This window comes from Mya arenaria, chromosome 14 (assembly GCF_026914265.1).
Source record: "Mya arenaria isolate MELC-2E11 chromosome 14, ASM2691426v1".
NCBI classification, from domain to species: Eukaryota; Metazoa; Mollusca; class Bivalvia; order Myida; family Myidae; genus Mya; species Mya arenaria.
In genome coordinates, this window is record NC_069135.1 from 42,158,685 (window position 1) to 42,185,621 (window position 26,937).

Consider the following 26,937-nt stretch of genomic DNA (forward strand, 5'->3'; position numbering starts at 1 on the left):
ACACAGATCCTCACGTCACACTGGGACTACATTTACATACAATTCACCAGACTGTCGAGGAAGTCAGTCCTGTTGATATCACTGAGTCTGAGACAAATCAGTATAACTGTGTCGCAGGTATGACTATTATAGTCAGATGGTCGATTGGTCACCACAATCTACATACTGTAATCTAAATTTGTCAACCAAACTTTCCGCCCACTGACGGCCGGTCAGTCGATCGGAGGGCTGTGCATGGCTCGGTCGGTCGATCTAATTTTGGGTCATTTACATTTCGTCTACACGTTTCGAACAGCATAAACGCTATCATTGGGTCGATTTTTCAGAACTTTATTGAAGTAAGCAACATTGTTAACCTCATCGCTGTTAACTTTCAAATATTCACCACTGTGAAAGTTTAAAAATTACACTTGTGTTACGCAATATTTCAAATAAGATTTGAGACAACTGTTTCAGCTGTATTTGCTTCATTAAAATATGTGAACACATCAAACCATAGTTCACGTTCTAAAGTTAACTTTGATAAAATAAACACCGTTTTTAACTTTAACAACTTTCTGAACAATTCGGTCAGCCTATCGGTCAGTTCGGTCGGTCATTGATCCGCCTTCAGGGCGATATTCAAATGGATCGTCTGTTCATCATCTTTCGACTCATCAGCCACACTTCGAATAAACAATAATTGCAATGCAAGCACAAATGCGAATGTGTACTGCTCGTAGTGACACTCTTTTTCAAAATCAATACACACACATCTATTAAACATAAATTTTGAGTGATAAACCTATAACTACTTACTGAATAATGCATTCATGGAAAATATAATTACTCATAACAATATTGTAACAAGGTATTTAATAGCTGACAACGTATAAATATTAAATGATGAGTGAATGCTTTAAGATTTACTGTGATTTACTATCGTCTTATAAGGTTGAAATACCGTGTTTTTGCTCCCTTCTTTTAGATTAAACTCGGTACCGTTCTTTATAACCATTGTTGTCTTTTTACATTTATTCATCCTTTTTGGTGTATTAAAACAGTTGTATTAATTGTGGCAAATCTTATTTGGGAGTAAGAGTGCATCTTTAAGGTAATATGGTCCGATTTGAGTAAATAATCAGTGATTCCTTTTAACATACTTTTTTATTTAAATATATTACATGTATAAAAATGACGTTGTGATATTAAATATTTAATTATGGCTAGATAATTAATCAACATTATATAAAATCGAACGTTCGCATCCCATTTTTAGTTATAGTTTAAGATTGTTTGTATGTAAATGTAAAAAAAATACAATGCGTGATGCTTTCCCTTTTTATACTATTTCTTATCCAAATATATGTATAGTCAGGGGCGTAGCTTCCTTTAGGCCGTGTAGGCCGCGGCCTACACATTTTTCAGAAAATCGAATTAATAAAATTGCTAAATCTGCAATAAAGGCATAGGGGGTTAGGGGCTTAAATTTGAAATCCCGACAAATGCGCCTTAATATAAATTTACTTCAAGGTAAAAAGATTGATATTGTTGTTCTCATTAATGTTTTTACAACAAAAAGCACCAACCACAACATAGCTAAAATAAAAATCGGGGGGGGGGGACACCCCAAGAAAGTGGCCTACACATTTATTTTCGTCAAGCTACGCCCCTGATAGTTATGTCGGATTCATATTCCACACACACACTCATTTAAAGGGACTCGCTCAAGTTTTGGGACCAAAAATGAATTTCCCACTATAATGCACTTGAAATCACTTGTTTTTTTGTTTTTTTTACTATATGATATCTGAATTGCAGGAAAAATACAATTAACGTATACAAATGGTATGTTCTAAGTGAGATGAAACCCAAGCAGGTACAGTCAATGATAATTTAGAGCACTGACAACAAAACTACACACCCACAAACCGGGACTCATACACGAACATAAGGATAACTTAACCTGTATGCATTTTATAGAAACGCGTTACTAACGTCAGGTGCGTAGCTTCCTTAAGGCCGTGTAGGCCGCGGCCTACACATTTTTCAGAAAATCGAATTAATAAAATTGCTAAATCTGCAATAAAGGCATAGGGGGTTAGGGGCTTAAATTTGAAATCCCGACAAATGCGCCTTAATATAAATTTACTTCAAGGTAAAAAGATTGATATTGTTGTTATCATTAATGTTTTTACAACAAAACGCACCAACCACAACATAGCTAAAATAAAAATCGGGGGGGGGGGACACCCCAAGAAAGTGGCCTACACATTTATTTTCGTCAAGCTACGCCCCTGATAGTTATGTCGGATTCATATTCCACACACACACTCATTTAAAAGGACTCGCTCAAGTTTTGGGACCAAAAATAAATTTCCCACTATAATGCACCTGAAATCACTTGTTTTATTTTAATTTTTCTATATGATATCTTAATTGCAGGAAAATTACAATTAATGTATACAAACGTTATGTTCTGAGTTAGATGAAACCCAAGCAGGTACAGTCAATGATAATTTAGAACACTGACAACAAAACTACACGCCCACAAACCGGGACTCATACACGGACATAAGTATAACTTAACCTGTATGCATTTTATAGAAACGCGTTACGAGTTACGCTATACAAAATCATGGACTTAAAAGACAATATTTGAGCCTAAATTATTATTTGTTTAAGGGTTGCAGCCGTCGATATCTTAGTTTTAGCACTCCTAATGATTTGCCACACTTTATTTCGTAGAACAAAAAAGTGCATTTTACAAAAACATGAGCGAGTCCTTTGAAAAGTAACATATTATACCCCAAGGGTTATATAGGCTATCTTTTACGTTGCCCATATTTTGTAAATAACAAGAAAGGACACCTTCCTTTTGAAAGCAGTCATAATATGAATGTTTAATCTTTCAAAACAGACTGAATGTGTGGGAAGCTGAGTAAGGCTAAGAAAGTTTGCCATTATATTTAGTATCTTTAATGGCCGTCAACGAGTCTTTTGACGAGTTTTACTATGGCAGACTCGAGTAGAGCCTTTGGCAACGATTCATCATAAAAATCCTGCTTTGACACTCTCCTTACATACAACATTGTATTTAGATCATTAACAACAACCAACTGTGTTAAAATTTCATAAACCATTTTGTTCTAACAATGTGAAAACAATTCATCTGGGCATAGCTTGTAAACCATGCATACACTGAACAGACTGGTTATAAATAATTGTATGTTGCACTGTACATGTCTTTATACACCACTTTGCATAATTAATGTTTTGTTATTTCTAAACTCATCTGATATATGAAATAAAACTTTTGAAATTGTTATATATGATTTGCGTCACGTTCCGTCACGTCACGTCTCTTACATAATTCATCGCATGTAGCTTTCAAAAACTATTGCACCAAAGTTAAAGCTGCACTCTCACAGATTTAACGTTTTGACAACTTTTATTTTTTTTTGTCTTTGAACGAGCCAATTTTTGCGAAAATCCATGGAAACTAGTTATACAAGACTGCTGACAAAAAATTAGATCGCAGGTTTTTATATTTAAGTTCAAAAATAGATGTTTTATGCCTTTTTCTTAAACCGTTAGTAACGGTTTAAGCCATAAAACATTAATTTTCGAACGGAAATATGAATATCTGCGTTCTGATCTTTTGTCAACAATCTCATATCATTGGTTTGCAGATATTTACGCAAAAATTTGCTCTTTCCAAGATAAAAAATAAAAAAGTTGTAAAAATGGTAAATCTGTGAGAGTGCAGCTTTAAAGCCATTGGCTTATTAAAAATGATATGAACAATATTGAGTTGTATATACTCATGATGATGAAGCTCCATAAGTATAGCACCTAAAACCATGAAATTTCATTCGAGTGTCGGTTAGCATGGGTTGCTGTGCACATGAGATTTGTTTATACTTGTACTTAGTCTAAAATAGTATGGTCCTTCACTAATTAAAAAAATACTGAAAAAGACAACAAATGTGTCTTGTGTTTTTCCAAAAGTATTGCACCTACACTAATGAAACATAATTGGCTTGTGTGTCAGTTTGGGAAGTTGTGCACCTGCAAATCGTTTGAAAATTCACTTTTTCTAACAATAGTTTGGGCTTCCACGTTATCATGGTCTAAAAATCTAGGGGCGTGTGATAGCTCTAGTTTACAAATGACAGTTTGGGAAGTTGTGCACCTGCAAATCGTTTGAAAATTCACTATTTCTAACAATAGCTTGGCCTTCCACGTTATCTTGGTCTAAAAATATAGGGGCGTGTGATAGCTCTAGTTTGCAAATGTTATGGTAAACCTAAATATGAATATGTTAAGTCTAGAATGGTATAATCTGGTGTGTTCTATTCACATATCCACTCCGATATTGATAGAAAAAAAGTTAAAGTTAACTAAACAATATGTTTGTTTGTGTGGGGCGTGGTCACCCCTTAAGTCAACATTTCATAGGTAAGGTCTACATGAAATTGTGATTATTATCCAACTTAACCGTAAAACGGTACAAAATACCTACACATATTGCAATGGGTTTTTGTATTATGCTTTCTAAATAGTTAACCACTAGTAGTTAGTTACTCCAAAATTAAATAAAACATGCATAATGAAACATATCAGGCCAACTCTTACTGAGGAAGGCCCTTAAAATTGGGTGTATTTTTACCAAACCGAACAAGAAATGTAAACAGTTCCCCGGTCATGTGTCCGTATTACATTTTCGAACATATATTACAGAGTCAATGAACCCACAAGAAGTTGAGTGATTTCATAATGATAAGAACACCTTTAACACGGCGAATGTGTCCCGTTTTTTTACCTGTTTATCTTTTCTTCATTTTCATTGAAGCTTTGCGGAGGATATCAAAGTAACATCAACCGATTCAACAGCTAAAATTATCCTAATTTATGAATGTTCACTGCGCAGAACCTTTTCACAGAAACTCCAGTTTAATATAAATATAAGTCCAAACCATATCATTAACACATCATATATATTTGTATACTCAAGAAGTTAATGTGAACTACAGTGATAGCCATTCTCATTCAACTTTGAAGCAAAGTGGTTTGTCAGCGAATATTCAAGATCAGTGACTGCTATGGTTATTGATTTTATTACATGAAATAATCGTGGTCTTATTATCGGAAATGTCGCGCTGGCGAAATATTGAACGGTTGCTATGGCAACGATATAATGCTGGCTAATCAATTCACACTGAGCGCAGCTTGTTTCTTGGTAAACTAATTTTCTCCGGTTTAATTAACGGTAAAAGTAATTAAAGCACTAACACAGCCGAGTGTATCATAAAGTATTCGTTACAAAATCAAAGTAAATATGCAATCTGACCTTAATCTGCATTTCAATCCAACGAGTAGATGAAAACATTACAACATTGTTTTATTTACTGACGTATAATATAAACATACGTAGCCTACACATTCATGGGAAGTGTCACACTTTTCAAAGATTTCAAATTTTGTAAAACGCAGACTGATTTTATCCTCAACAATTTTGCAAAAAAATACATAAGTGTGAAATTAACTACGGTGGCAGCAAGGTGACATGCGTATGTTTTTTGTGCGCACGAGATATGTCGTGCGCAGAAGATACTTTTTCATGCGCACGAGATAATTTAGTCGTGTGCACGAGATACTAGTATGTCGTGCGCACGAGTTACTAAGTCGAACGCACGAGATAATAAAGTCGTGCACACGACATAATTAGTCAATCAGAATACACTTTATATATTTGAATGTTTAAGTGTATTCTGATTGGCTAAACTGTGTACGACCAGTGGCGTAGCTACATATAGGCCTTGTATGCCCGGGCCTACAATTTTTGGGGGAAATGATAAATATGAATAACCCAAAAATGCAACAAACACTAATAGATACTCAAACACTTTGAACAACTCAAAATATTGTTTTATTTTAACAAAAGCAAGTTTGGTGTTTATTTAAACTTCGTCACAATGTGTGTTGCTTGGTGTTATTGTAATCATTGAAAGTATTATTGAGTGTGTGCATTTTGCATATAAAAGTCCCCAAACTCACATAGCATCATCGGGCCTACAAGTATTGTAGGCCCTAGCTACGCCCCTGCACGTTATACGCACGACTTAATATGTCGTGCGCACCAGATAAATAAGAACATACACATGTCACCTCTGTGCCACCGTAGAAAACGGTAACACCTTGGAGAGTTCAGTTTTGATAAATTCCCGGTCTTCTCTCTATGATTCATGTTCTTGTTTTGCGATAAGTACCGGTACAATGAGTCCTGTAAACTTGCAGTATATCTAAAACTTGTGTATTGTGAAACTTCTAATGGGGGATCTGTTGTTAAGTTTTTTTTTTACAATAGGTGAAATAAAATGCCTCATTTTGTTGATAAGCGTAAGTAACTCTATTGAACATTTAATTAATTTTAGGCTTTATTAAAATATGATGAAATGACACTCTTATTCAAAATCAAAACATGCACATGAATAACATAAATGCATTTTGAGTGATAAAAATACTAAATAATTCATTATGGAAAATAATATTTTTTGATAACTAGATTGTAATCGTGTATGTAATAGCTGAGAACGCAAAAATATTAAATGATTGGTGAGTGCTAAATGATTTACTGTGATCTACTATTGTCTCATAAGGTAGAAATACCGTTTTTTCTGCACATTACTTTCAAATTAAACTCGTTATCCTTTATAACGGAACCATTGTTTTCGACATTTATTCATCCTTTTTTGTATATTAAAACAATTGTATAAATTTTGGTAAATCTTATTTGGGAGTAAAAGTGAATCTTGTGAGATATGTAAGATATGCGATTTACAAACCATTTATTTCTCTGAACGCTCCATTGCCCGGGTGGCACCGTATATTTTTGGTATCCATTTAAAGGTATAAGATGGCTGGTCACTTATATGTGAAATAAAGGACCGAAAGTACGCGAAACATAAAGTTAGTACAGATGATAAATTGGCTATTTTCAACTGAAATCGGACGGAAAAATGATCTATTTCGAGAATCTATAAATCAAAACACTTGTTTAATGTATTATTTTTGGTAAAAAAGGAGAAAAAAACCGCACAACTTTTTCTGCACAAGAAGATTCAAATGTTTATAAAACTATAAAATGGGTAACATGGCTTCCAAAGCCCACATACTTGTGTACCAGGTACCTTAAACAAGTATCAGTCAATCGCTATATTTGCTTTTTACTTTATACATGACAATTTTAAATAACACCATTTGAACTAAATCTAATTGTTTATAAATATAATTCTAGAAACATTAGAAAGGTACATACTCAGACCAAACTAAGTAAAACAAGTATAGTCCAGTCGGTTAACGAACACAAGTGCTAACTTATGTATGGCATCCGAGATATTAGTAGACTTTCGAGATAAAAACAAATTCGTCTAATTACTGAGCAATGCTGATTATTGGATCTCGCCAAAGCAACACTTTCTTTGATTAGAGGAAAAATCAATTTACATGAACTTGCACACTATTGAAAAGTTTCCAGGCAAAATTAACAAGTATACAATAATGGTCTTTTATTGCTGACCTGGGCTCTTTTTTTTGCCTTCTTAAAGCTTTACGCTCACAGATTTACCGCTGTGACAATTTTTCTTTTTTGGGGGGCTTGGAATGAGCCATTTATTTTTCGTAAATGCCTGGAAACCAGTGATACAAGACTGCAGACAAAAGATCAGATCGCCGTTGTTTATACTTACGTTCGAAAATTGATATTTTATAGCTAAAAGCGTTACTAACGCTATATTAAGAAAAATATTTTTTTTACCAGTTTTCCAAATAATTGAGATCTGAATAACTCAAAAACAGAAATTATCATGTATGGCACTAAACATCAGCTAGCAAAACTTAACATTTCAAGTGTGAGAGTTGGTGGATCATCAGTAAAATGTGTTAATAATGTCAGAGATTTGGGTGTACATATGGAAAGTACGCTTAATTTTGACATGCATATCAGAAAAAAATGTCAGATTGCGCATGCTCAGCTTAGAAATCTGAAAGAAATTCGTAAACACCTTTCACAAAAATCAACAGAGATAATGGTGAACGGCCTTATTCATTCTCATATTGACTTTTGCAATGGATTATTTACGGAAATTCCTGCCAATCAGATTAACAGACTTCAGAAAGTTCAGAACCAAGCAGCAAGAGTTGTGACCAACACACCATACGGTCATCCAACTACCGAAGTCCTCAAATCCCTTCACTGGCTACCTGTGAGGGCAAGAATTATGTTTAAAATTCTTGTCATTGTGTTCCGTATTGTGCAGGGAACAGCTCCTTCTTATTTGAGGTCTTTGTTAAACCGTGTTCAGGGAAAATACAGACTAAGACCTTCTGATGACATTCAATTTATTGTTCCAAGAACCAGAACCAGAATTGCTGACAGATCACTTGTTGTGGTTGGGCCAAAATGGTGGAATGCTCTTCCTAGAGACATAAAACACATTAAAAGTGAACCTACTTTTAGAAAGGAACTGAAAACTTATTTGTTTGGACTGTTTTATAATTAGAAGCCTACCAGATTTTATGTGTAAATGACTGTATATACCTTGTGTGAAATAGCGCATGAACTGTGTGAAGCGCAATCGAATATTGAACAATACTTTTTGCGCTATACAAATGTATTTGTATTTGTATTTGTATTTATATTGTGAGTTATCTTATATGACTGGATTAGAGGCATTGATACCAAAATCAGCTGATTCTAAGACAAAAAATATATACAAAAAATATGTCAAAACTGTCACTCTGTTAGACTCAGCTTTAATTGGTATTTTGCAAAATATATTATGAATCAATGGCATGGTATAAAAGGAATATGATTAAACAAACTCAAAAGTAACTTCCTACGTGTCGGATTTATTTACATAAGCATACAAGATGGAAACAATTTTGAACTAAACCACAAAATATCCTCAGTTGTGTAATGTACGATGCAACTATCCTACTTCTTTCAGAACAGAACAGGGACATTTATTAAGAAACAAACACATGCAGCTTATTATCAACAGCATAATTATCGAAGCATGCACATGCGCATTAATAAATACATTATTATAAACAAATAATAACACATTGTTCCAAGAGAGCAAATTACATCCAGTTTCAGTAAGACTGGAATGTTCACTATAGAGTCTCTTGTCTGATTTGCCTTTATACATATAACATGCGGCCAGATTATGTAACGTTCACTTCTTTTTAGAGGTAATTAATTTAAACACACTCGGTTGGACATGATTGTAACTAGGTACATAATGATCCCTTAATTAATTGTCTATACATATGCGTATCTATCAAATATTAATTCAAAATGATATTCATCTTTAATGCCATTCAATGAACATACATCACATTACCTTTCATGGCGGGATATGTTGCTATAACGGCCATCTTTGATCATAAGCCTGTGTGGTGACAATCTTAATTTGCTTAACACATGTCTATATATAACATTGTCAACGTTGCATGAATAAAAAGACAGTTCAAATGTGTATTTCATCGCACATATTCTAACTTATAGAGTTAAGCTTTCTGAGCTTCACTCTTCTAGCTGTGTAATATAAGTATCTTTCAGTCTTAATTTTAACTGACTTGTACAACATGGCATATTCAGTAATCAGTGAGACTCTATACAACCAAATCTCATTAAAACCAGATGATTTTAATAACAGTTTCACTTTGGTTAACCAATTGACACGACCCCTTTCTAATTTGTCTAAACGCATGTACATATATGGTAAACATCATACAATATACAAATCGAATTCTAGCTATTCATTAGTATTTAACTATTTTCACTTTCCTGAAAATTGATATTGGATACCCGCGTCTCGTTTCTTCATATAGTGACAAAATATTTCGTCGTTATTTTGACATTCTATATTTGGTTTATAGGTCTGTCCCAAGCTCCATTATGATTGAATGATAAGTGTATTCACGTAAAAGGGACATTACACTGTTGGTGTTGGGGCGATTCTTTCCGGCGATCGCCGAACTTGGCCATAAACACTGAGACCTAGTGTAATCATGATCGGGTTACAATTAATTTACGTTATTTTCTGCAAAAGATTTAAACCTGTTTTCGTTCTAATGTTAAATGGGCACCACTCTGTAGTTACCACCAGTGAAGCGATTATCCAAAGATCGAACTTGGCCGAGACCACAGGGGTTTCTCTCGATTTTGACCCCGTCACGATACAAATTATAAAGACTTTATGAAAAAGGAACCGTGACTAAGTCAGTATCTAACTAATGTACAAGTTAAGTCAACATTGGATGGTAAGTTTAAGCTCTTTTGCGTTATATTTATTGGGATAAAACCGTGACACGAGAGAAACTTGCCCCTGGCCGAGACCCTTAGGCCCACCAGCATTGTCAAGTTTCATCATGATTGGATTGTTTGCGAAGGTACATGTATGTAGTAAAGCAAAAACTGCCGACGCAAAAAGTAATATCTAGGTAAAAAATGATTTTTTTAATGCATACGTATTCCACACCGTGAAGCGCACCACGTGCTACTTATCTGATCGGCCGTTTAAAATATAGCCGTTTTGACTATTTCATAATATTTAGGCTACTGACGACATTTTAATCTTGGAAAAACCCAAAGGTCAGGGTTGATGAGATGAAAAATATTGAAAACAACCCAGATTAAACCCAAAACAAATCATCTGTTAAGGAAGCTTATTGAGTCGAACGTTTAGTGATTATTACTTATGTCTGGTGAAACATATTTTTTTGGACAACAGATGATACCGAACTAGGTAAAGTAAACTGGATTTTGATAGTTACTGTAAAACTACATTGTAGCACTGATGAGTTTTGTAAAATTGTTTTCCTTAAGTCTTCAAGGCAGTTGTTCTTACTTTCAGGCTGATGTCAACTTCTTACTCATCCTAAAATGTATCGTTGAATTTATTTCCTCATTGAAAGGAAAGCCTTGGAATAAAATAATAATTACTTGCTACATTATAGGTAATATTGATTGAAGAATGATTAGGTTACATTTATTAACATTCTTCGGGATTTCAGTTATCTCTGTATCATGTTGACGAATCATGTTGATGAATCGTGTTGACGAATCGCCATATCAAAGATCATTTAGTTATTTGGACTTACATTTGTGAAATATGTGTTATTATTGTCATATTGAATGAATTACCATTCAAAGCATATTATTAGTATAAATATTTAAAATGCATGTTACATTATTTTTAGAAATATTCAACTTCAAGACGTAAAAAAGAAGCCGAAGATGTCACAGAGTTCAGCCAACACCGGCCTGCCACAGCCCAACATCAGTGTCCCTCCAACCCAGTTGCTTGGTGGTCCTCAGTCGGGAAACCCCCCTTTTAATGGCTACGCAGAACTACCTTCTCAACATGGAAACATGAATCAGTCTCATCCATCTCGGTCTTCTGGAAGCTCATTTTCTGTGCTATCAAACCACACTGGAATGACGCATAGCAATGTGTTTGTCCAAGCCCTTCCAAATGGCAATGGTTTGTCCCCTAGTATGTCGTTGACTGATATATCACTGGAACAAGCTATGGAGAAAGTTCATGAGCTTGCACATGAGAATGCTACTCTCAGAGGTAAAATTATTGCATTATATCTATCGCCCATAGATGGTGGGGATTATGGTTTTGTTATAATACAGCTATATGCTCTAATGCTATCCATGTACAAAAATGATATCAGAGATGATAAAATTCAGGATCAGGATTAATCCCATAAATTTCTTTAAAACAGGATTGAGTGATTTCTACAAACCCTAGACTACAGAACATTTGTAATGTTTGTTATTTGCTGGACATTCATTAACTAAAACTCGTTAGTTAAGAGTACCTTGGAATGAAAAGAGATAACTTTGAAAGCAATTTCAAACAGGGGTCTAAGTGCCTTAACCCTGCTTGCTGACTGAATCCCTCATACTTTTACTAATTTGAATTGGAATTTTCTGTCAGTTATCCTCCCTGCTTATTCATTTGTTACAGACTATGTAAAAGAAAACAACGAAAACATGAAGAAACAATTCTCTATGCTGCTACAGTGGAAGGGAAAGGTCCGTGAGAGTAACCAGCAGAATCTACAGAGATTTGAGGCCCTGCAGCGGCAAATCTTGCAGCTCGGAGCGGAAAATGAGAAATACAAGCAGTGTTTGCAGGGGCCTGAGAAACAGGTAGTTAAATGTTCAAGGCTAAATAAATCATTTCAACTCTTACATTCTCGTCTAAAAGAAATATTCAAGGCCAAAGAAAAGTTATAATTTTGATTCTCACAATCTCATCTAAATTCAAGGCTAAAGAAAAAATATTTGAATTCTAACATTCTCATCTAAATTTTGATTGAATATTCAAGGCCATAGAAAAGTAATAATTTTAATTCTTACATTCTAAATTGGATGAAACATTCAAGGCAAAAAAAGAGATAATTTTATAAGAGTAAAAAAGTTTACATTTTCATCTAAATGAAAAATGAAATAAAAAAAATGATAAGAATCTCGTAAATTAGGTTCCCTATTTATAATAGAGTGAAAGTAATTATTATAAATCAGAATTTAAAAATTTGCTCTTTTTTAAACTCCAGTCTTGTGAACTCCAGTCTTGTGATTTTTTTAAATTAATGCAAGGACTAGATACATGCTTTATTTCAGTTTGATAAAAACGTTCACACTTGATATTAATTTACTATTTTGGAATCCAGATACTCATTTTAATTTTATTGCTAAAAATGATATTTACTCTTCTAGATAGGGAAATTTTATATCAAATTGAAAAACAAAGAAGCGCTTTAATGCAGTTTATATACTAGTATTAGATACTGAGAGAATAGAAACTTAAACAGTGTTATTTTCCTGACCAATTAAGGACTGAAGTCTAGCTTTATTCTGAATGCTAAAACACAAAAAAATTCCCAAATTTCAAATTTCTGTTTAAATTTTTATATTGTTTCAATTTTTGTAAAAATGTTGCATTATTTGTCAATGAAAAAGACCCTGACCCTCTTCAAAATCGTGGAAAAAATTTGTTTTATTTGCATTGCAATGATATTGTGCAGTTGTCCGAACACAGTAAGGGCTCAGGGCTGTCTCTCAGCTCTTGGGGGAATTGGGCTGGCTCCTTTGAAATAAATTCAAAGATAAATTTTGGCAGAAAACATCATTTCAAATAAACACAAATATTGTTTTATCTTAATTGATAATTAGTGTAAGTAAATTGTTGTGTCATATAGACAATCACATTCACATAAGAAATAATTGGATTGTAATGACAACACATTGCAGTCGAAGAAAGCATACATCATGGCTATCTTTTGTCTGAATGTGATCACTTTCTTTTCTATAGAACAACCATAATTGTAACTTTGACACAATATTACGAGAAAATATATGACTTTGAAGATGGGAAATTAGGCTGAACTTCAGCCTCAAAATTTCTAGAAAGGCAGCCTTGTCATTTGGGATGTCCTTTAACAAAGATATGATTTTTAAATGTGATTTCCATTCAGAATTCAGTCATGGAGGAACTCCATCGTCATGTAAGAAACCTTGAAGAGGATAAGGCATCAACAGAACACAAGATTGCCGCGCTTCGAGAGAAGATTGAAGAGCTTACCAACCAGCTCGACAAAGCCGGGACTGAAGAAACGGTTTGTGACTTTCATTTTTAGATCATAACAACTTGAAACCAGTTGGCATCCAGTTCCAACATTTAAACCTCCTACCAGGCAGAAAAAAAACGACAGCAAACATTGATTAAGGAATGGACATAAATTTTATTGTTCTCAATTTAACCTCTGTGAGAAACACTTACAGCAGGCGCTTCGAAAAGCAATCTGGCAATGTAAATTTATCCTAAAAACAATATATAACAATACAGTTAAAAATTCATAGACAACTTAAGTAATTACTTTATAGTTCATCTTATACAAATGTCTCAATAACATATTAGCATCACAAATGCAGTTCTTTGATATACATGTATTTGATTGAAAAAATAAACGGTTTTGATTAAAAAAAGCTACAAACCTTATGATGCTAAACATAGAATCAAATTCATTTTGGCATGGCCTTGTCTTATGAAAAAAAAGAGTAAAAGTACTGGTGTTGTCATTGTGGGCGTTGTTATTATTAGTATCTAAATGCTTGAAATAAATAAGCCTTAAACCTTTAAAGCTTTATACAATAGATTACATTCCCGATGATGACAAAAGCGTTCTTATACATGTATGTAAAAAGCCTTATTTAAAAAAATATAAAATAATAATGCCTACCTTACCTAAGCTGTTTTTGAAAAAGATGTAACTCTAACGAAACCATTTTAATTTTAGCCTAATCAGTGATGTATAAATTTATTAGTTCATGAAAACTGAAACGGTATATAGTGTAAGGGTCAAACTGTCTGAATTTTATATTTATGTTGTCAGGTGCTAGTTAACACAGCTGTGGACGAGGGGGAGATTGAGACGTACAAGAAACGCTGTAACGAGCTCTCCCATCAGGTGTGTACAGTGATTGATTTATATGGGTTTAAGAGACCAATGCTCATTCGGCAATAATGGAAGCAAAACTGTAGTAATTATTGTATCCTGTACCCCTTCTTATGCTGCTTAAATCATTCAGGTACACCCATAAAATTATGAGTAGAGTCTATGTGATGAATATTTTAGGATGTTTTTGAAATGCAGTTTATGTCAAAAAGGATGATTCGCATGGAAACTTACGATCTAAATGCCTTAGGATGTGTATTGAAACAGGGCCTAGAACCCTTGTTCCATAGATAGCCCTTTTTGTTTGACCCTGTGTTGAAAAATCCGTGAAGATGAGGATTTATTATATGCTTTTTGGTGGGTTATATATACTAAAATTATATATACTAAAATAAAAATTATATTTCACTGTTTTGAAATTTTAGCCCACTGTCATGTTCAAATCAAATGTCAAGCATACACAATTTTAACGTTGAAATGACTTTACGTGAGGCATACAATTTAGCGCACTTTGCTGAAAAAGTGCAATTAACTATCATTTTATAACCTTCTAGGAATATAATTTAAAGAAAAAATGCTCTATATAGTAGGAATTTTTGCAACTTGGCATTTAATATCTTGAGTTTTTGTGTGGATTTTGAAGAAAAACATAGTACAAAGTTAAACTACGTCAAAACAGATTTTCATATCTATTCTTTCTGAAGTCACATGTGTTGACATGTGTCAATTGATTTTGGTACAATGGAATATCTGGTAAAACTTAATGGAACAACCTGCCAAACAATAACATGATATATTTATATGTCAACAGGTGTACAACTTTCACGAGCAGAATGAACAGTTGATGGCTGACCTTCAGCAAGTGAATGCACACAAGGTTCAAATCCAAATGGAAAACAATCGCTTGTATGAAGACAATCTTGCTCTTCAGAAGAAAATGCAATCCTTCCTCGGCGACATGAATAAGACAAAATTCTCCCTCGGTGCCCTGCAGGACCCTAGTAACACACAGTATCAATACGGAAAAGACAGCGGAGAAAAGGAGTCGCCAGAAAAAGAGCAAACAGGCTCAGTTCCAGAAAAATCAGATATGGAAATTTTGGCTCTTCAGGCCGCAGCGATGGGAGATAGAGTATTGTCGGCGGAAAATGCGGCCGAGCAGACGGAAATGCTTCGATCTCAGCTGCAAGAAGAAAAGTCAAAGACCACAAAACAGAGCCAGACTCTAACTAGTAGAGAGCTTGAGGTAAGATATTTTTTGTAGTTTTCAGACAAATTTTGTTAGCCATTTTATTTTGTCTGAGCCGCTAATGATTGACTTGGCTGATTGGGCAAACAGCCAGCTTGCTTATCATGGGATAAATAATGACTCTTATTTTGCCCCAGAGATTAAAGGTCTACAGGGCATTATGAGAGAGTTAAAAAAAAATTCATAACACAGGACAGCCATATCACTTACAGGGACAGAGGAGCTGATTAGATCAAAGCAATTTTAAGTCTTCACATTAAAAGCATCTTCTTTTGATTCACAGATTAACCGTCTACAAGGCAAGCTAGGTGAACAGGAACAGTTGATAGGCCATTATAAGGAACAACTGGACAGCCAGATAGCCAACCTGACACTGGAGCATCAGCGACAACAAGATAATCTCGTTCAACAGTTAGATCACTTTAAGGTAATAACCATATTTGGTTCATAGCTCATGTTTAGATTAAGGCGATAACTAGCCTACTAAGTCAATAAAGGGCTAACAACTTTACAGCCAGGATGGAGCATCAACAACAACAAGATCATGTTGTTCAACAGCTAGATCACTTTTTGTAATAACTATGTTCAAACTGTTCGATGTTAAGCTAATAGAACTGGCTGCTAGTCAAGATAACATCATCTGCTTACTTCTAAATTTTTTTATAGCTTCCCTTATTAATATGGATATAGGAGACTCTCACCTTTTAAGATTTTAATCAAATCTTAAAACTCCCAATTTCATTTAAGTCACAACAACATGGTGGAGATGTCCAAAGCCTGAAGGCGCAGGTGATGTCGTTAATACAAGAAATACAGGAAACATCTGCCAAATTTGATATGGCCTCAAAAACCATTGATGTCAAGTCTAATAGGTAAGTACTATGGTCAGGGATGTGATTTGTCCGCGGAATCGCGGAATTTCGCGGATCTAATGCCCCAGGGACCCCCCCCCCCCCCATCAGCTGATTAAAAAAGTTACTAGAGTGCTTTTGGTTGTAAGAGTTGATATTCCTGTGTGCTTTAAATTTCAAGTCAGAAAACCCCTCAAAAGAGCTTCTAAAAAGCCAGTTTTTCTTCTAAGGCAGTGTGCTTTTGACCCCAAAAGTGCCATAAGAACCCATGGCCGAAATGGTTTCAGCCCTTCAGCTGCCAGGTCAATCACATCCCTGTATGGTGCAGGTGATGTCGTTAATTCAAGAGAACAGGGTGTCATGTGTAAAATGACATGGCCTTTAAAGGTTAATGATGTCAAGTCCAATAGGGAAGTCCAAGTCAAAAGGCACAGGTGATATCCTTAATTCAAGAGAAACAGGTGTCATTTCCAAAACCTGATAATGCCTATTATTATTGCGTATTGATGTTAAGTATTAAGTAGGTAACACTTGGTATTTTAAATGGTGATGCTTTTTGAATATATAGATATACCCAACAATAAATAATACCCATCAGAAAAGGTTTGTCTGGTCACAGTAACAAATTAGGCTCAGACTTATATAATTAGGTCCTGGATTGAGGATTTTTTTTAATATGCCTGAGTATGATACTTGCATATATGTGTGTGGTAAATTGAGATTTCCAATCTTGTTGACGGAACATACTACTTGCTGGTGATACATGAGTAGCAAGTCTTTGATAATATTAATGGTTGAGTTATCCCCCATGTGAGTTTGGTTAGTGGTCACCAAGCAAGACAAGTATTCTCGAGGTACTTCGGTTTCCCCTACAACACAAGACCCTCAGGCAACAGCGTGCCAACAAGAGTGACTTAGTTATCATAACTTTTGTCACAATTGTTGTAAAACAAATAATGCGCAAACTATCCCCCATGATCAACCTATAAGAAATTGTTGGTAGCTAATGTACAGAGTTACTCTTGCTTAAAGCTAATGCCCAACCGTTTTGTTACCAGAATCATGGAGTTAGAGGAGCATATTCGATGCCGCGAGGAACAGAACGCTCAGTCCCAGCGAGATATGAACAACTATGTTCATACGCTGAAATCTTCCTTACAAGTCTCCGAGGAAACAATCAACAAGGAGAGAATGGAACATGCCACCACTAAGTAAGTTTTGGGGTTCAAGGATCATGCTTAACATTGACAACATGTTTTCTACATTTTAGAGAGAAGTTTCCATCAAGTTTTACTTGTCAGTCTGTCTGGTTTTCGAAGATAAAAAGTTGAGTTCTTGTCAGAGGCTTGTTATCATTTGCGACGTTGTTGGTGTTATTGTTTAAAAACCTTAACCTTTGCCATAACTCAGGAACTGTTATAGATAATCAAACTTTGCATGTATGTTGCCAGAAATAATATACACATGTGAAGCAAGGTCTATAATTCTGGCTTTAATATTTGTGTAGTTATTTCTCTTTTTGACATGGAAAAAACATCATCAGACAATCTTGACATTCCCGTGATGGCAGTACTTTTTGTACAAGTATGTTTTGTAGTTGACTGAATATTAGCTTTACGATAACAACTGTCACAATAAAAATTTGTATGATATCAGTATATGATTTATACGATATTTTCTAGTATCTTTATCAGTCGCCAAATTTTGCTGAAGCCCTGCACTGATAAAATGCTTATTTGGCTTTTATATATCAAGGCTCATTAAACACAATTATGCCAAGAACTAGTGTTAGAGTTTGGGCTTGTTCATACAAAAATATTATTTTGGTGATTCAACTTCCAGAAAACAACTAATGGAGTTCCGAGCCTCGTTCAACCAGTTAGTGAGTGACTATAAGGATCTGCTGGACACATTTGATGAGTACAAGGCATCAGTAACGCAACAACAAGAACAGGTATAGTTTTATTGATAGTGTAGTAAAACTTAATATGAAAAGTTATGGAAAGGTGCTGCACCCTATCCTTTTTTTTGGAAGCACCCTTCTGCTGTTATGGAGACCAGCATTGGCACCCTTTTGATAGAATTAAATACTTTAAACTGTCAAATATATTTTTGATTTGAGTAAAACTTGCCATATAATTACAAATTCTTACAAACTTAGCATATAGGCAGGTGAAACCTAGTAAACCTCAGTAAACCCTGTCCATTACATTTTCTATCAAATTCGTAATGTTCAAGTTCTTTAAAGCCAAATTACCTTATTTATCCTTAAATAGCACTCTGTTCCTCTGTTTCAAAACCCTGTCCTTTTTAATACCAGGCTTAAACCCTACCCCATATAGAAGAGGGAAAACGAAGCTGTGTAAAATGAGAAATTACTTAATATATGAGAAAGAGACCTTGGCTGATAAAATGCTGTTTTCCTCAATTAGTTAAGCTATCAGTATAATTCTGAAACAGAGGGATACTTTATCATTACATGTGACAAAGAATTACATGTATATCACATTCTTTAATGTTCGTTTTTCTAAGATACACAATGTAGGTTATCTTTCTTGAATTGTTTCTTTATTCCTCTGGTTCATGAAAATCATTTACACAATGTAGGTTATCTTTCTTGAATTGAATGTAGGTTATCTTTCTTGAATTGTTTCTTTATTCCTCTGGTTTATGAAAATCATTTACACAATGTAGGTTATCTTTCTTGAATTGTTTCTTTATTCCTCTGGTTTATGAAAATCATTTACACAATGTAGGTTATCTTTCTTGAATTGTTTCTTTATTCCTCTGGTTCATGAAAATCATTTTCTAACTTCTTTATTGATGCACACACATAGGATACATTAGCATGCATTTGTGTATTTTCTGGAGAAAAAAAACAACATGCTGTCTGTACGAAAGTTTGTCTGACCTCGGCTCGCGCCAATATTAAATGGCGAGGTCCGACAATCACAGCTATATTGTAGGCCCGCTTGTCCGGCAATAATTTTTGGGGCAAAATGATATAATAAAAATGTGTCAAATGTGTATCTTGTTAATTTTATTAACTAACCTATGTTTACTTTATCAAACCAACTTAATCAGGGCGTTTATCGACCCGAGCTCCCCGGGTTTTGACGCATTCAAAATCGTAAATGACCCGAAAATGAAGCATCATAAATTTGTAATATTAATAATTTGCAAGACCTGATCTAAATGTCTTTTTATCAATTAAAGTCAAGAGCAATTAACACCCGCAATGACAACTAATTATCGATCTGGAATCTAATCGGTTTCCATGTTAATTAGCAGCACTCAAACTCAATGACGTGATAACTCCGCCCATTATGCAAATTAACGGATACCTTCTGTTTTTTCACTTAATACGATGGTTTAAAAAACAACAATGCTTAAAACCATGTCTATATCAGTTTAAAAAATGTATATATGTATTAGTTTTTAATAGATAATCATGTACCTTGCAATGCCCTCATACGACAGAGGAAAACTATAATTAAGAAGTAAGACCATGTATTTAGAAAAACACGGAAAATGACACTTGAAGATCTGATTTTGACTCCTGAAAATCAGATTTTAAGAGTCATTGACCATTGGGTTTAGACCCTGTTGAAAGCCCTGACTTTCACAAAAATGTACATGAAATGTTTGGTCCTGCAAAAACTGGTCCGGTCCTGCAATGTAGACTGTATTGCAGGACCTTGTGTCCTGCAATATGATAATGACTTTTGTACAGACTGAACATGTAGAATTATTTATGATGATCAAGCTGTTTAAGTATTTTAAGCAATATATATAATTCTATCCCAAAATAAGTAGCATAATTTACATGTATTATCATTATTTACATGTATTATACCCCACATTTATCATCAGAGTGGGCCGAAAACTCGCCAGCAGCTTGAAGAGATCAATCGCCTTACAGCTCAGACGATAGCTGCTGAGGAGGCCATTACATTCCGAGACGACCAGATAAAGGAATTAAAATCAGAAATTGCTCGTCTCAAAGATGACGTGGATAATACCATACCAGTACTGCGAGCTCAGGTAAGCAAGAGGCCTTATCAACTCAACTTTGACTATTATACTTTACTCAACTTTGACAAGGCCTAAAAAAAAATACATTTGGTTCGGGTTACCCGACCCTACCTACGGAATAGGCGCCGACCCAACCGTTTTTATAGTCAGTTTGAAAAAAAACAGAAGGAAAAACTAAAAAAAAAAAAATTCGTTTTTTTTTTAATTGCTTTTCAATATGTAGTTTAAACCTTAAATGCTTATACAGAAGATAACTTTAACACCATTCTCCAATGATGAAAATGATATTCTAATATAAAGCCTAATAAAAAAAAAAAAAAAAGCCTACCTACCCTACCTATTTTTGAAAAGGATGTAACATTAACCAAACATTTTTTTTTTTTTTAGGCCCTATTATACTTGATTCAACTTTGACATTTGTAAACCACTTTGACTGTTGTACTGTACTAACTTTGACATTTGTAAACATTTTTGACCTAGGTACTCATTTTTTTAGAACATGTACTATTTTCTGCAGGGAAGCATTTTACATTGTCTCCGACAAAATGGTGACTGTTAAAAGTATGAAAATAACATTCAGACTAGACCTAGCTTCGCATAAAAACAAAGACTCTGAAATATTCACTCAGTTTGTTAGCACTGAAATTGAAAACAATTTCCTTCTTTTTTTTGCCTTATAGTGAATCTATGAAATTGATCATCTTCTTTCTCTGTTTCCAGCTGGAGGTTTATCAACAGGACTTTGAAGCTGAACGTAACGCCAGGGAACGGCAAGTTGAAGAGAAAGAAAACATTATCGCAGAAATGAAAAATCTGGAGGTTAAAAACCAACAGTTATTGGATGAGGTAGAAAGTAACTCACGGAGGACTCTTGCTGATATGCAGCGACGGCATGCCAGCCCCTCCTACCATCAGCAGCTGCAGAACCAACTACAGGTAGCAATGATTAATTTAATTTCAGTTTTTCTGTTTTCAATAAAAAAGTCACGGAATTGTTATAGACTTGGAATCTTTTTTGAAATCATAGTGGGCGTGCAAAAACGTTGGACATAATTAAAAAAACTGATCGAGATGATCAAACGAAACTTGGTACACATGTTGCCAGAGACAATGTGGACATGTATAGTAAGGCTCCTTGTGCCCTTAAACAGGGTTAATTTTTGAATTTATGACTACTGGGCTTGTCCGTGTATTTTTCATTGTATTAATCATAACTCTGGATTTAATAATTGTTGAGTTATGTCCCTTTTTAGACAGAAAATTATAGACAATTGTGTTTGAATGAACAATTTCTTAAGGTATGCCTGTAATCTTGGACAAAATTTGATCTTTATGTTTTAAGGTAGAAAGCCATTTTGATAAAAACTTAAACCAGGTTGAATCCAATTTTCAGACATGGTCACCATACCCAGGCAGTGATCAACAACAAATGAGATACGGGCACCAGCCTGTAAAGTTGTAACAATATTGAACAGATTTATGATTGCATTTAGAAATGAACAAAGTCTCAAAATTTATTCACTGTTATTATGCAGGGTGGTTCCAATGTTCAGCACCGTGCACCATCCCCGGGCAGTAACCACCAACAACAGCCAATCAGATCCGGGCATCAACTACAAGGGGGTTACCAAGGGCAACAGGTGGACCGTAGTCATGGTGATGACCTTCAACAGAACACTAACTTTGTACCAGTGAATCCCCCTCAGGTATTGGTCATTTTTAGCTTGGCTATAATTTGATAACTGTTCAAGATATTCAAATGAAACGTGGTATACATGTTGCCAGAGACAGTACACAATTGTACATCTAAACCTGCCGTGAATAATTGTAGAGTTCTGCTCTTTTTTTACTGAAAAACAGTATTGGTGTCTGCTCAGTGGCACTCTTGTACTAATTCTTCCAAACTTGATTGTTAAAAAATCTTAAATTTGATACGAATGATACTTAAGTCTATATCTAGTACTTTGTTCCTTTAGGAGGTCAGAAGATTGTGCTCTGAAATTTACCATAAGAAAACTCTCACCCCGTATAAGTAATAATTATTGGTATCAGATCATTTTAATTTTTAGTGTTTTTAGGAAATATTTATGTAGGTATATGTCAGGTTGCTTAAAGTCCCTTTGCTTATAAAATTTAATAAATTGGACAGTGTGTGTGAAAGAATGAAGGACACCATACATATCTAAAGTGTGGAGTTTACTGTTAATATATGGACACACTTCAGATACACGTCTTATACTGTTTTGATAACTAACTGTATTGATGACTCCTTTACAGTTCCCTGGTCGGCCTGGCTCAGCGGGCAGTGGCGGTGGTCAAGACGAAGAGGGCAACCAGACCTGTCCCAAGTGTGGAGTTTACTGTCCCGATATGGACACACTTCAGATACATGTCCTAGACTGTATTGATAATTGATACACCTATACTGAACTATATAGACAATATTTGATATGGTTATATGATACAGAATAAATGGACTGTGTTCAAATATATTAATTTATCTATTGACAACTGATAAGCAGTTTTCAAGCACTCAAATGACATTAAATTTAACACTAATTTGTAATTATGTCTCCCCCTCTCTGGGGGAGACATATTGTTTTTGCCCTGTCCGGTAGTCCGTCCGTACGTCACACTTCGTTTCCGATCGATAACTGGAAAACCGCATGACCTAGGATCACCAAACTTGGTAGGGAGGTTGGTCGTGAGGTGTAGAGGATCCCTATTGTTTTTGGGGTCACTAGGTCAAAGGTCAAGGTCGCGGCGACCCCCAATATAAAAAATATTTCTGCTCAAAATCTTGAGAACGGTTTGACCTAGGTTCACCAAACTTGGTAGGGAGGTTGGTCATGAGGTGTAGAAGATCCCTATTGTTTTTGGGGTCACTAGGTCAAAGGTCAAGGTCGCGGCGACCCCCAATGTAAAAAACATTTCCGCTCAAAATCTTGAGAACGGTTTGACCTAGGTTCACCAAACTTGGTAGGGAGGTTGGTCATGAGGTGTAGAAGATCCCTATTGTTTTTGGGGTCACTAGGTCAAAGGTCAAGGTCGCGGCGACCCCCAATGTAAAAAACATTTCCGCTCAATATCTTGAGAATGGTTTGACCTAGGTTCACCAAACTTGGTGGGGAGGTTGATCATGAGGTTTAGAAAACTCCTATATTTTGGGGGGTCACAAGGTCAAAGGTCAACGTCGCTGTGACCTCTAATGTAAAAAAATATTTCCGTGCAATATCAGGAGAATGCTTTGATCTAGGTTCACCAAACTTTGAAGTGAGGTTGGTCATGATGTCTAGTTGATTTTGCGATCAGTTGGTCAAAGGTCAAGGTCACTGACCTTGAGGTGAAGAACCGGTTTCTGCTCAATAACTCAAGAACGTTTACACCCAGGAACTTCATACTAGGTATGCCAGTTAGTCATGACTAGTTGATGGCCCCTATTGATTTTGGGATCAGAAGGTCAAAGATGAAGGTCACAATACTGTGAGGTAAAAAATGGTTTCCGCTCAATAACTAAAGAATGCTTCCACCCAGGAACTTAATACCTGGTATGCCAGTTGATCATGACTAGTAGATGACCCGTATTGATTTTCAGGTCAGTAGGTCAAAGGTGAAGGTGACCTTGAGGTAAAATAACAGTTTCCGCTGATTTACTAAACACAACTTCGGCCCAGGAACTTCATACTTGGTTTGCTAGTTGGTCTTGATTATAAGATGACCACTATTGATTTTGAGGTCAGTAGGTCAAGGTCAATTTCTTTGTCACCAGTACGTACGTCACACTTCTTTTGGCTCAATAACTTATGAAAGCTTGGACCCAGGAACTTCATACTTGGACCCAGGAACTTCATACTTTGTATGCAGGTTGGTCATGACCAGTAGATGACCCCTATGTTTGTTCGTCTCCAGTCCAAAAGTACAAATTTCATGTCCATCATTGATTATTTCTCACCTACGACCACACAATGGGGGAGACATGCGCTTTTTCAAAAAAGCAATCTCTAGTTAATGTTTATGATCTTGCTGTTTTTGGAAACAGGCCACAATGTTTCAAACATTCTTTGAAACCTTAAAATTACAGGATCAAAAACCAATATTGTTTTAGTATAATTTGTGTATTATTCTCATGTTAAAGACTTTCAATGGAAATGATCTTTTTAATAATCGTGATAAACTATGGTTTGTAAATTTAAATAAACATTCAAATTTGTGTAAGTAAATTGATCAGATTTTAAAAAGAGACTTAAACTTGTTACTCTTAAGATTTTTTGAGATATTGGGGCCAGTTCTATATATGTTTATATATTAATATACTTAAAAATCAATTATAGCTGTGAGTGAACGGTGCTAAAACTATATTGCTTTACTATTCAAATTTAATTAAGGTACTAGAAATCTCAATAGTTTATTATCACATGGGTAACTGTTTCGTAATTGTGTATCGTTATGTTGTTATGAATACATTGTTGTTTTATACAAATTAATTGATGTGGATGTTTTGTTATGATGTTTTTTGAAAATCGTGCATTTTGAGCTAGTCTGTTGGTATTTTTTTTAGAAATCAAAAGTGTCAGTGTCAACATTAAAAAACTAAACCTTGGCCATGACTCAAAATGTTTAAAGATGTTCAACTGAAACTTGGTACATACGTTGCTAGAGGCAATATGCATATGTTACAGCAAGGCCATTAACTCTGGACTTAAGCACTGTAAAATTATGCCCCTTACTAAATTCCAAGTATTTTTTTACACTAGGTTATGTGCTTTATTCTGCGTGCAAGTGAAACGTTTTTTTGTAACTTAATACATGTAGTTTTATTTTCTGTGGAATTCATAATGCTAAGTCAGTCATAATCTAAAGATTTCATATTGAAAATGTTGGAGTAGATTGAAATATTTTTTGAGATGATACACTAATTTTGCCAGTACTTTATTAAGCCAATATATATATATATAATTATGCATGTATCTTGTATTTGGCAAGTCTTAAACAACTTTACTGTTGTACTGCTTGCGAATGTTAAAACACTTTTGTTTTCTGAATTGGCATCTATATTTTTTATTTATCACTTTATTTAGTAACACGTATCAATGATTATGTGATATTTTAAAGGCAATGAAAATAAATGTATTGATATTTTATGTTTTGTTAAATCAAACCTAAACATTGGATATATGTCTGTGCCTCAACTAACTCCTACACATACACAATATAATGCATAATAAATTAGCACAATAAAAAACCAGCTACTGATTCTCCTGGCATTTTATCAAGTTCAAGACCTTATCCTTTGATACACAATAACTAATCATACCACTTTGCAACTGATCTGATGAACTGTTAATTTCACTTTCCAACACAAGAACTGTTCATTACACTTCCAAAGACACAAGAACTGTTTTCATTACACTTTCCAGCACAAGCCTTGTTCATTATTAATATAATTAATAATAATAATAATTAGTATTATTATTATTGCCCTGTACAACTGTTGACGTAACCGCACAACCTCCCTTTTCTTGTGGTCAATGTAGTGCCGATATGCCGTCAGCAAACCCTCAACGACAAAAACTCTTCCCCGAATCACCACCCGGAAGTTCAAATTGTTGGTTGAATGCGCCAACACATGCCGCTGTATAATCTGTTCCCGTTTGATATACAAATGTTCCAACTGTAGTTCCGTCTGGCCTACATTTCCTCCTCGCTGTCGTCTGAAAACCGCGCGCCAATGTCGTGTGTGTTTATCGTGTACAACTTTTGACGTAACTGTACAACCTCCCTCTTGTGGGAATGTAGTGCCTATATGCCGTCAGCAAACCCCAACGACCAATAATCTTCCCCGAAACACCACCCGAAAAATACACAATGAGGAACACACAATGAGGAACACACATTGAGAGACACACACCGAGGGACACACAATGAGGGAAACACAACAACAGACACACACCAAGAAACACACAACGAGGAACCGTGACAATGAGAGACATACAACGAGAGACACACGACGAGGAACACAACGAGGAACACACAAAGAGAGACACACAACGAGGAACAAACAACGAGGGACACACCACGAGGGACACACAATGGGAGACACACAACGAGAGACACATACTGAGGGACACACAACTACGGACAAAAAAAGTGACACACAACGAGAGACTCACAACGGGAGACACACAACGAGAAAAACACACTGAGAGACACACAGCGACGGACACAAAACGATGGATACACAACGAGAGACACAACGAGAGACACACATCGAAAGACACA

The 26,937-nt window shown here is 35.1% G+C and overlaps 1 protein-coding gene across 1 annotated transcript; it reads left to right on the top strand.

Annotated features, from left to right (window-relative positions):
- The first annotated feature begins 10,635 nt into the window (after positions 1-10,635).
- Positions 10,636-25,789, top strand: LOC128217759 (optineurin-like). Its single transcript, XM_052925125.1, has 14 exons — positions 10,636-10,796; positions 11,251-11,627; positions 12,030-12,214; positions 13,543-13,683; positions 14,461-14,535; positions 15,335-15,769; positions 16,056-16,199; positions 16,520-16,644; positions 17,682-17,834; positions 18,466-18,577; positions 20,497-20,667; positions 21,379-21,594; positions 22,194-22,364; positions 22,936-25,789. The coding sequence occupies exons 2-14, from the start codon at positions 11,288-11,290 to the stop codon at positions 23,071-23,073; spliced, it is 2,406 nt and encodes an 801-aa protein (XP_052781085.1). The 5' UTR covers positions 10,636-10,796; positions 11,251-11,287; the 3' UTR covers positions 23,074-25,789.
- Positions 25,790-26,937: the final 1,148 nt, after the last annotated feature.

Coding starts and splice junctions, on each gene's coding strand:
- LOC128217759 (XM_052925125.1), top strand. CDS start 11,288: ATGTCACAGAGTTCAGCCAACACCGGCCTGCCACAGCCCAACATCAGT. Junction 16,645..17,681: donor ATTGATGTCAAGTCTAATAG/GTAAGTACTATG, acceptor TTTTGTTACCAG/AATCATGGAGTTAGAGGAGC. Junction 20,668..21,378: donor TACCAGTACTGCGAGCTCAG/GTAAGCAAGAGG, acceptor CTCTGTTTCCAG/CTGGAGGTTTATCAACAGGA.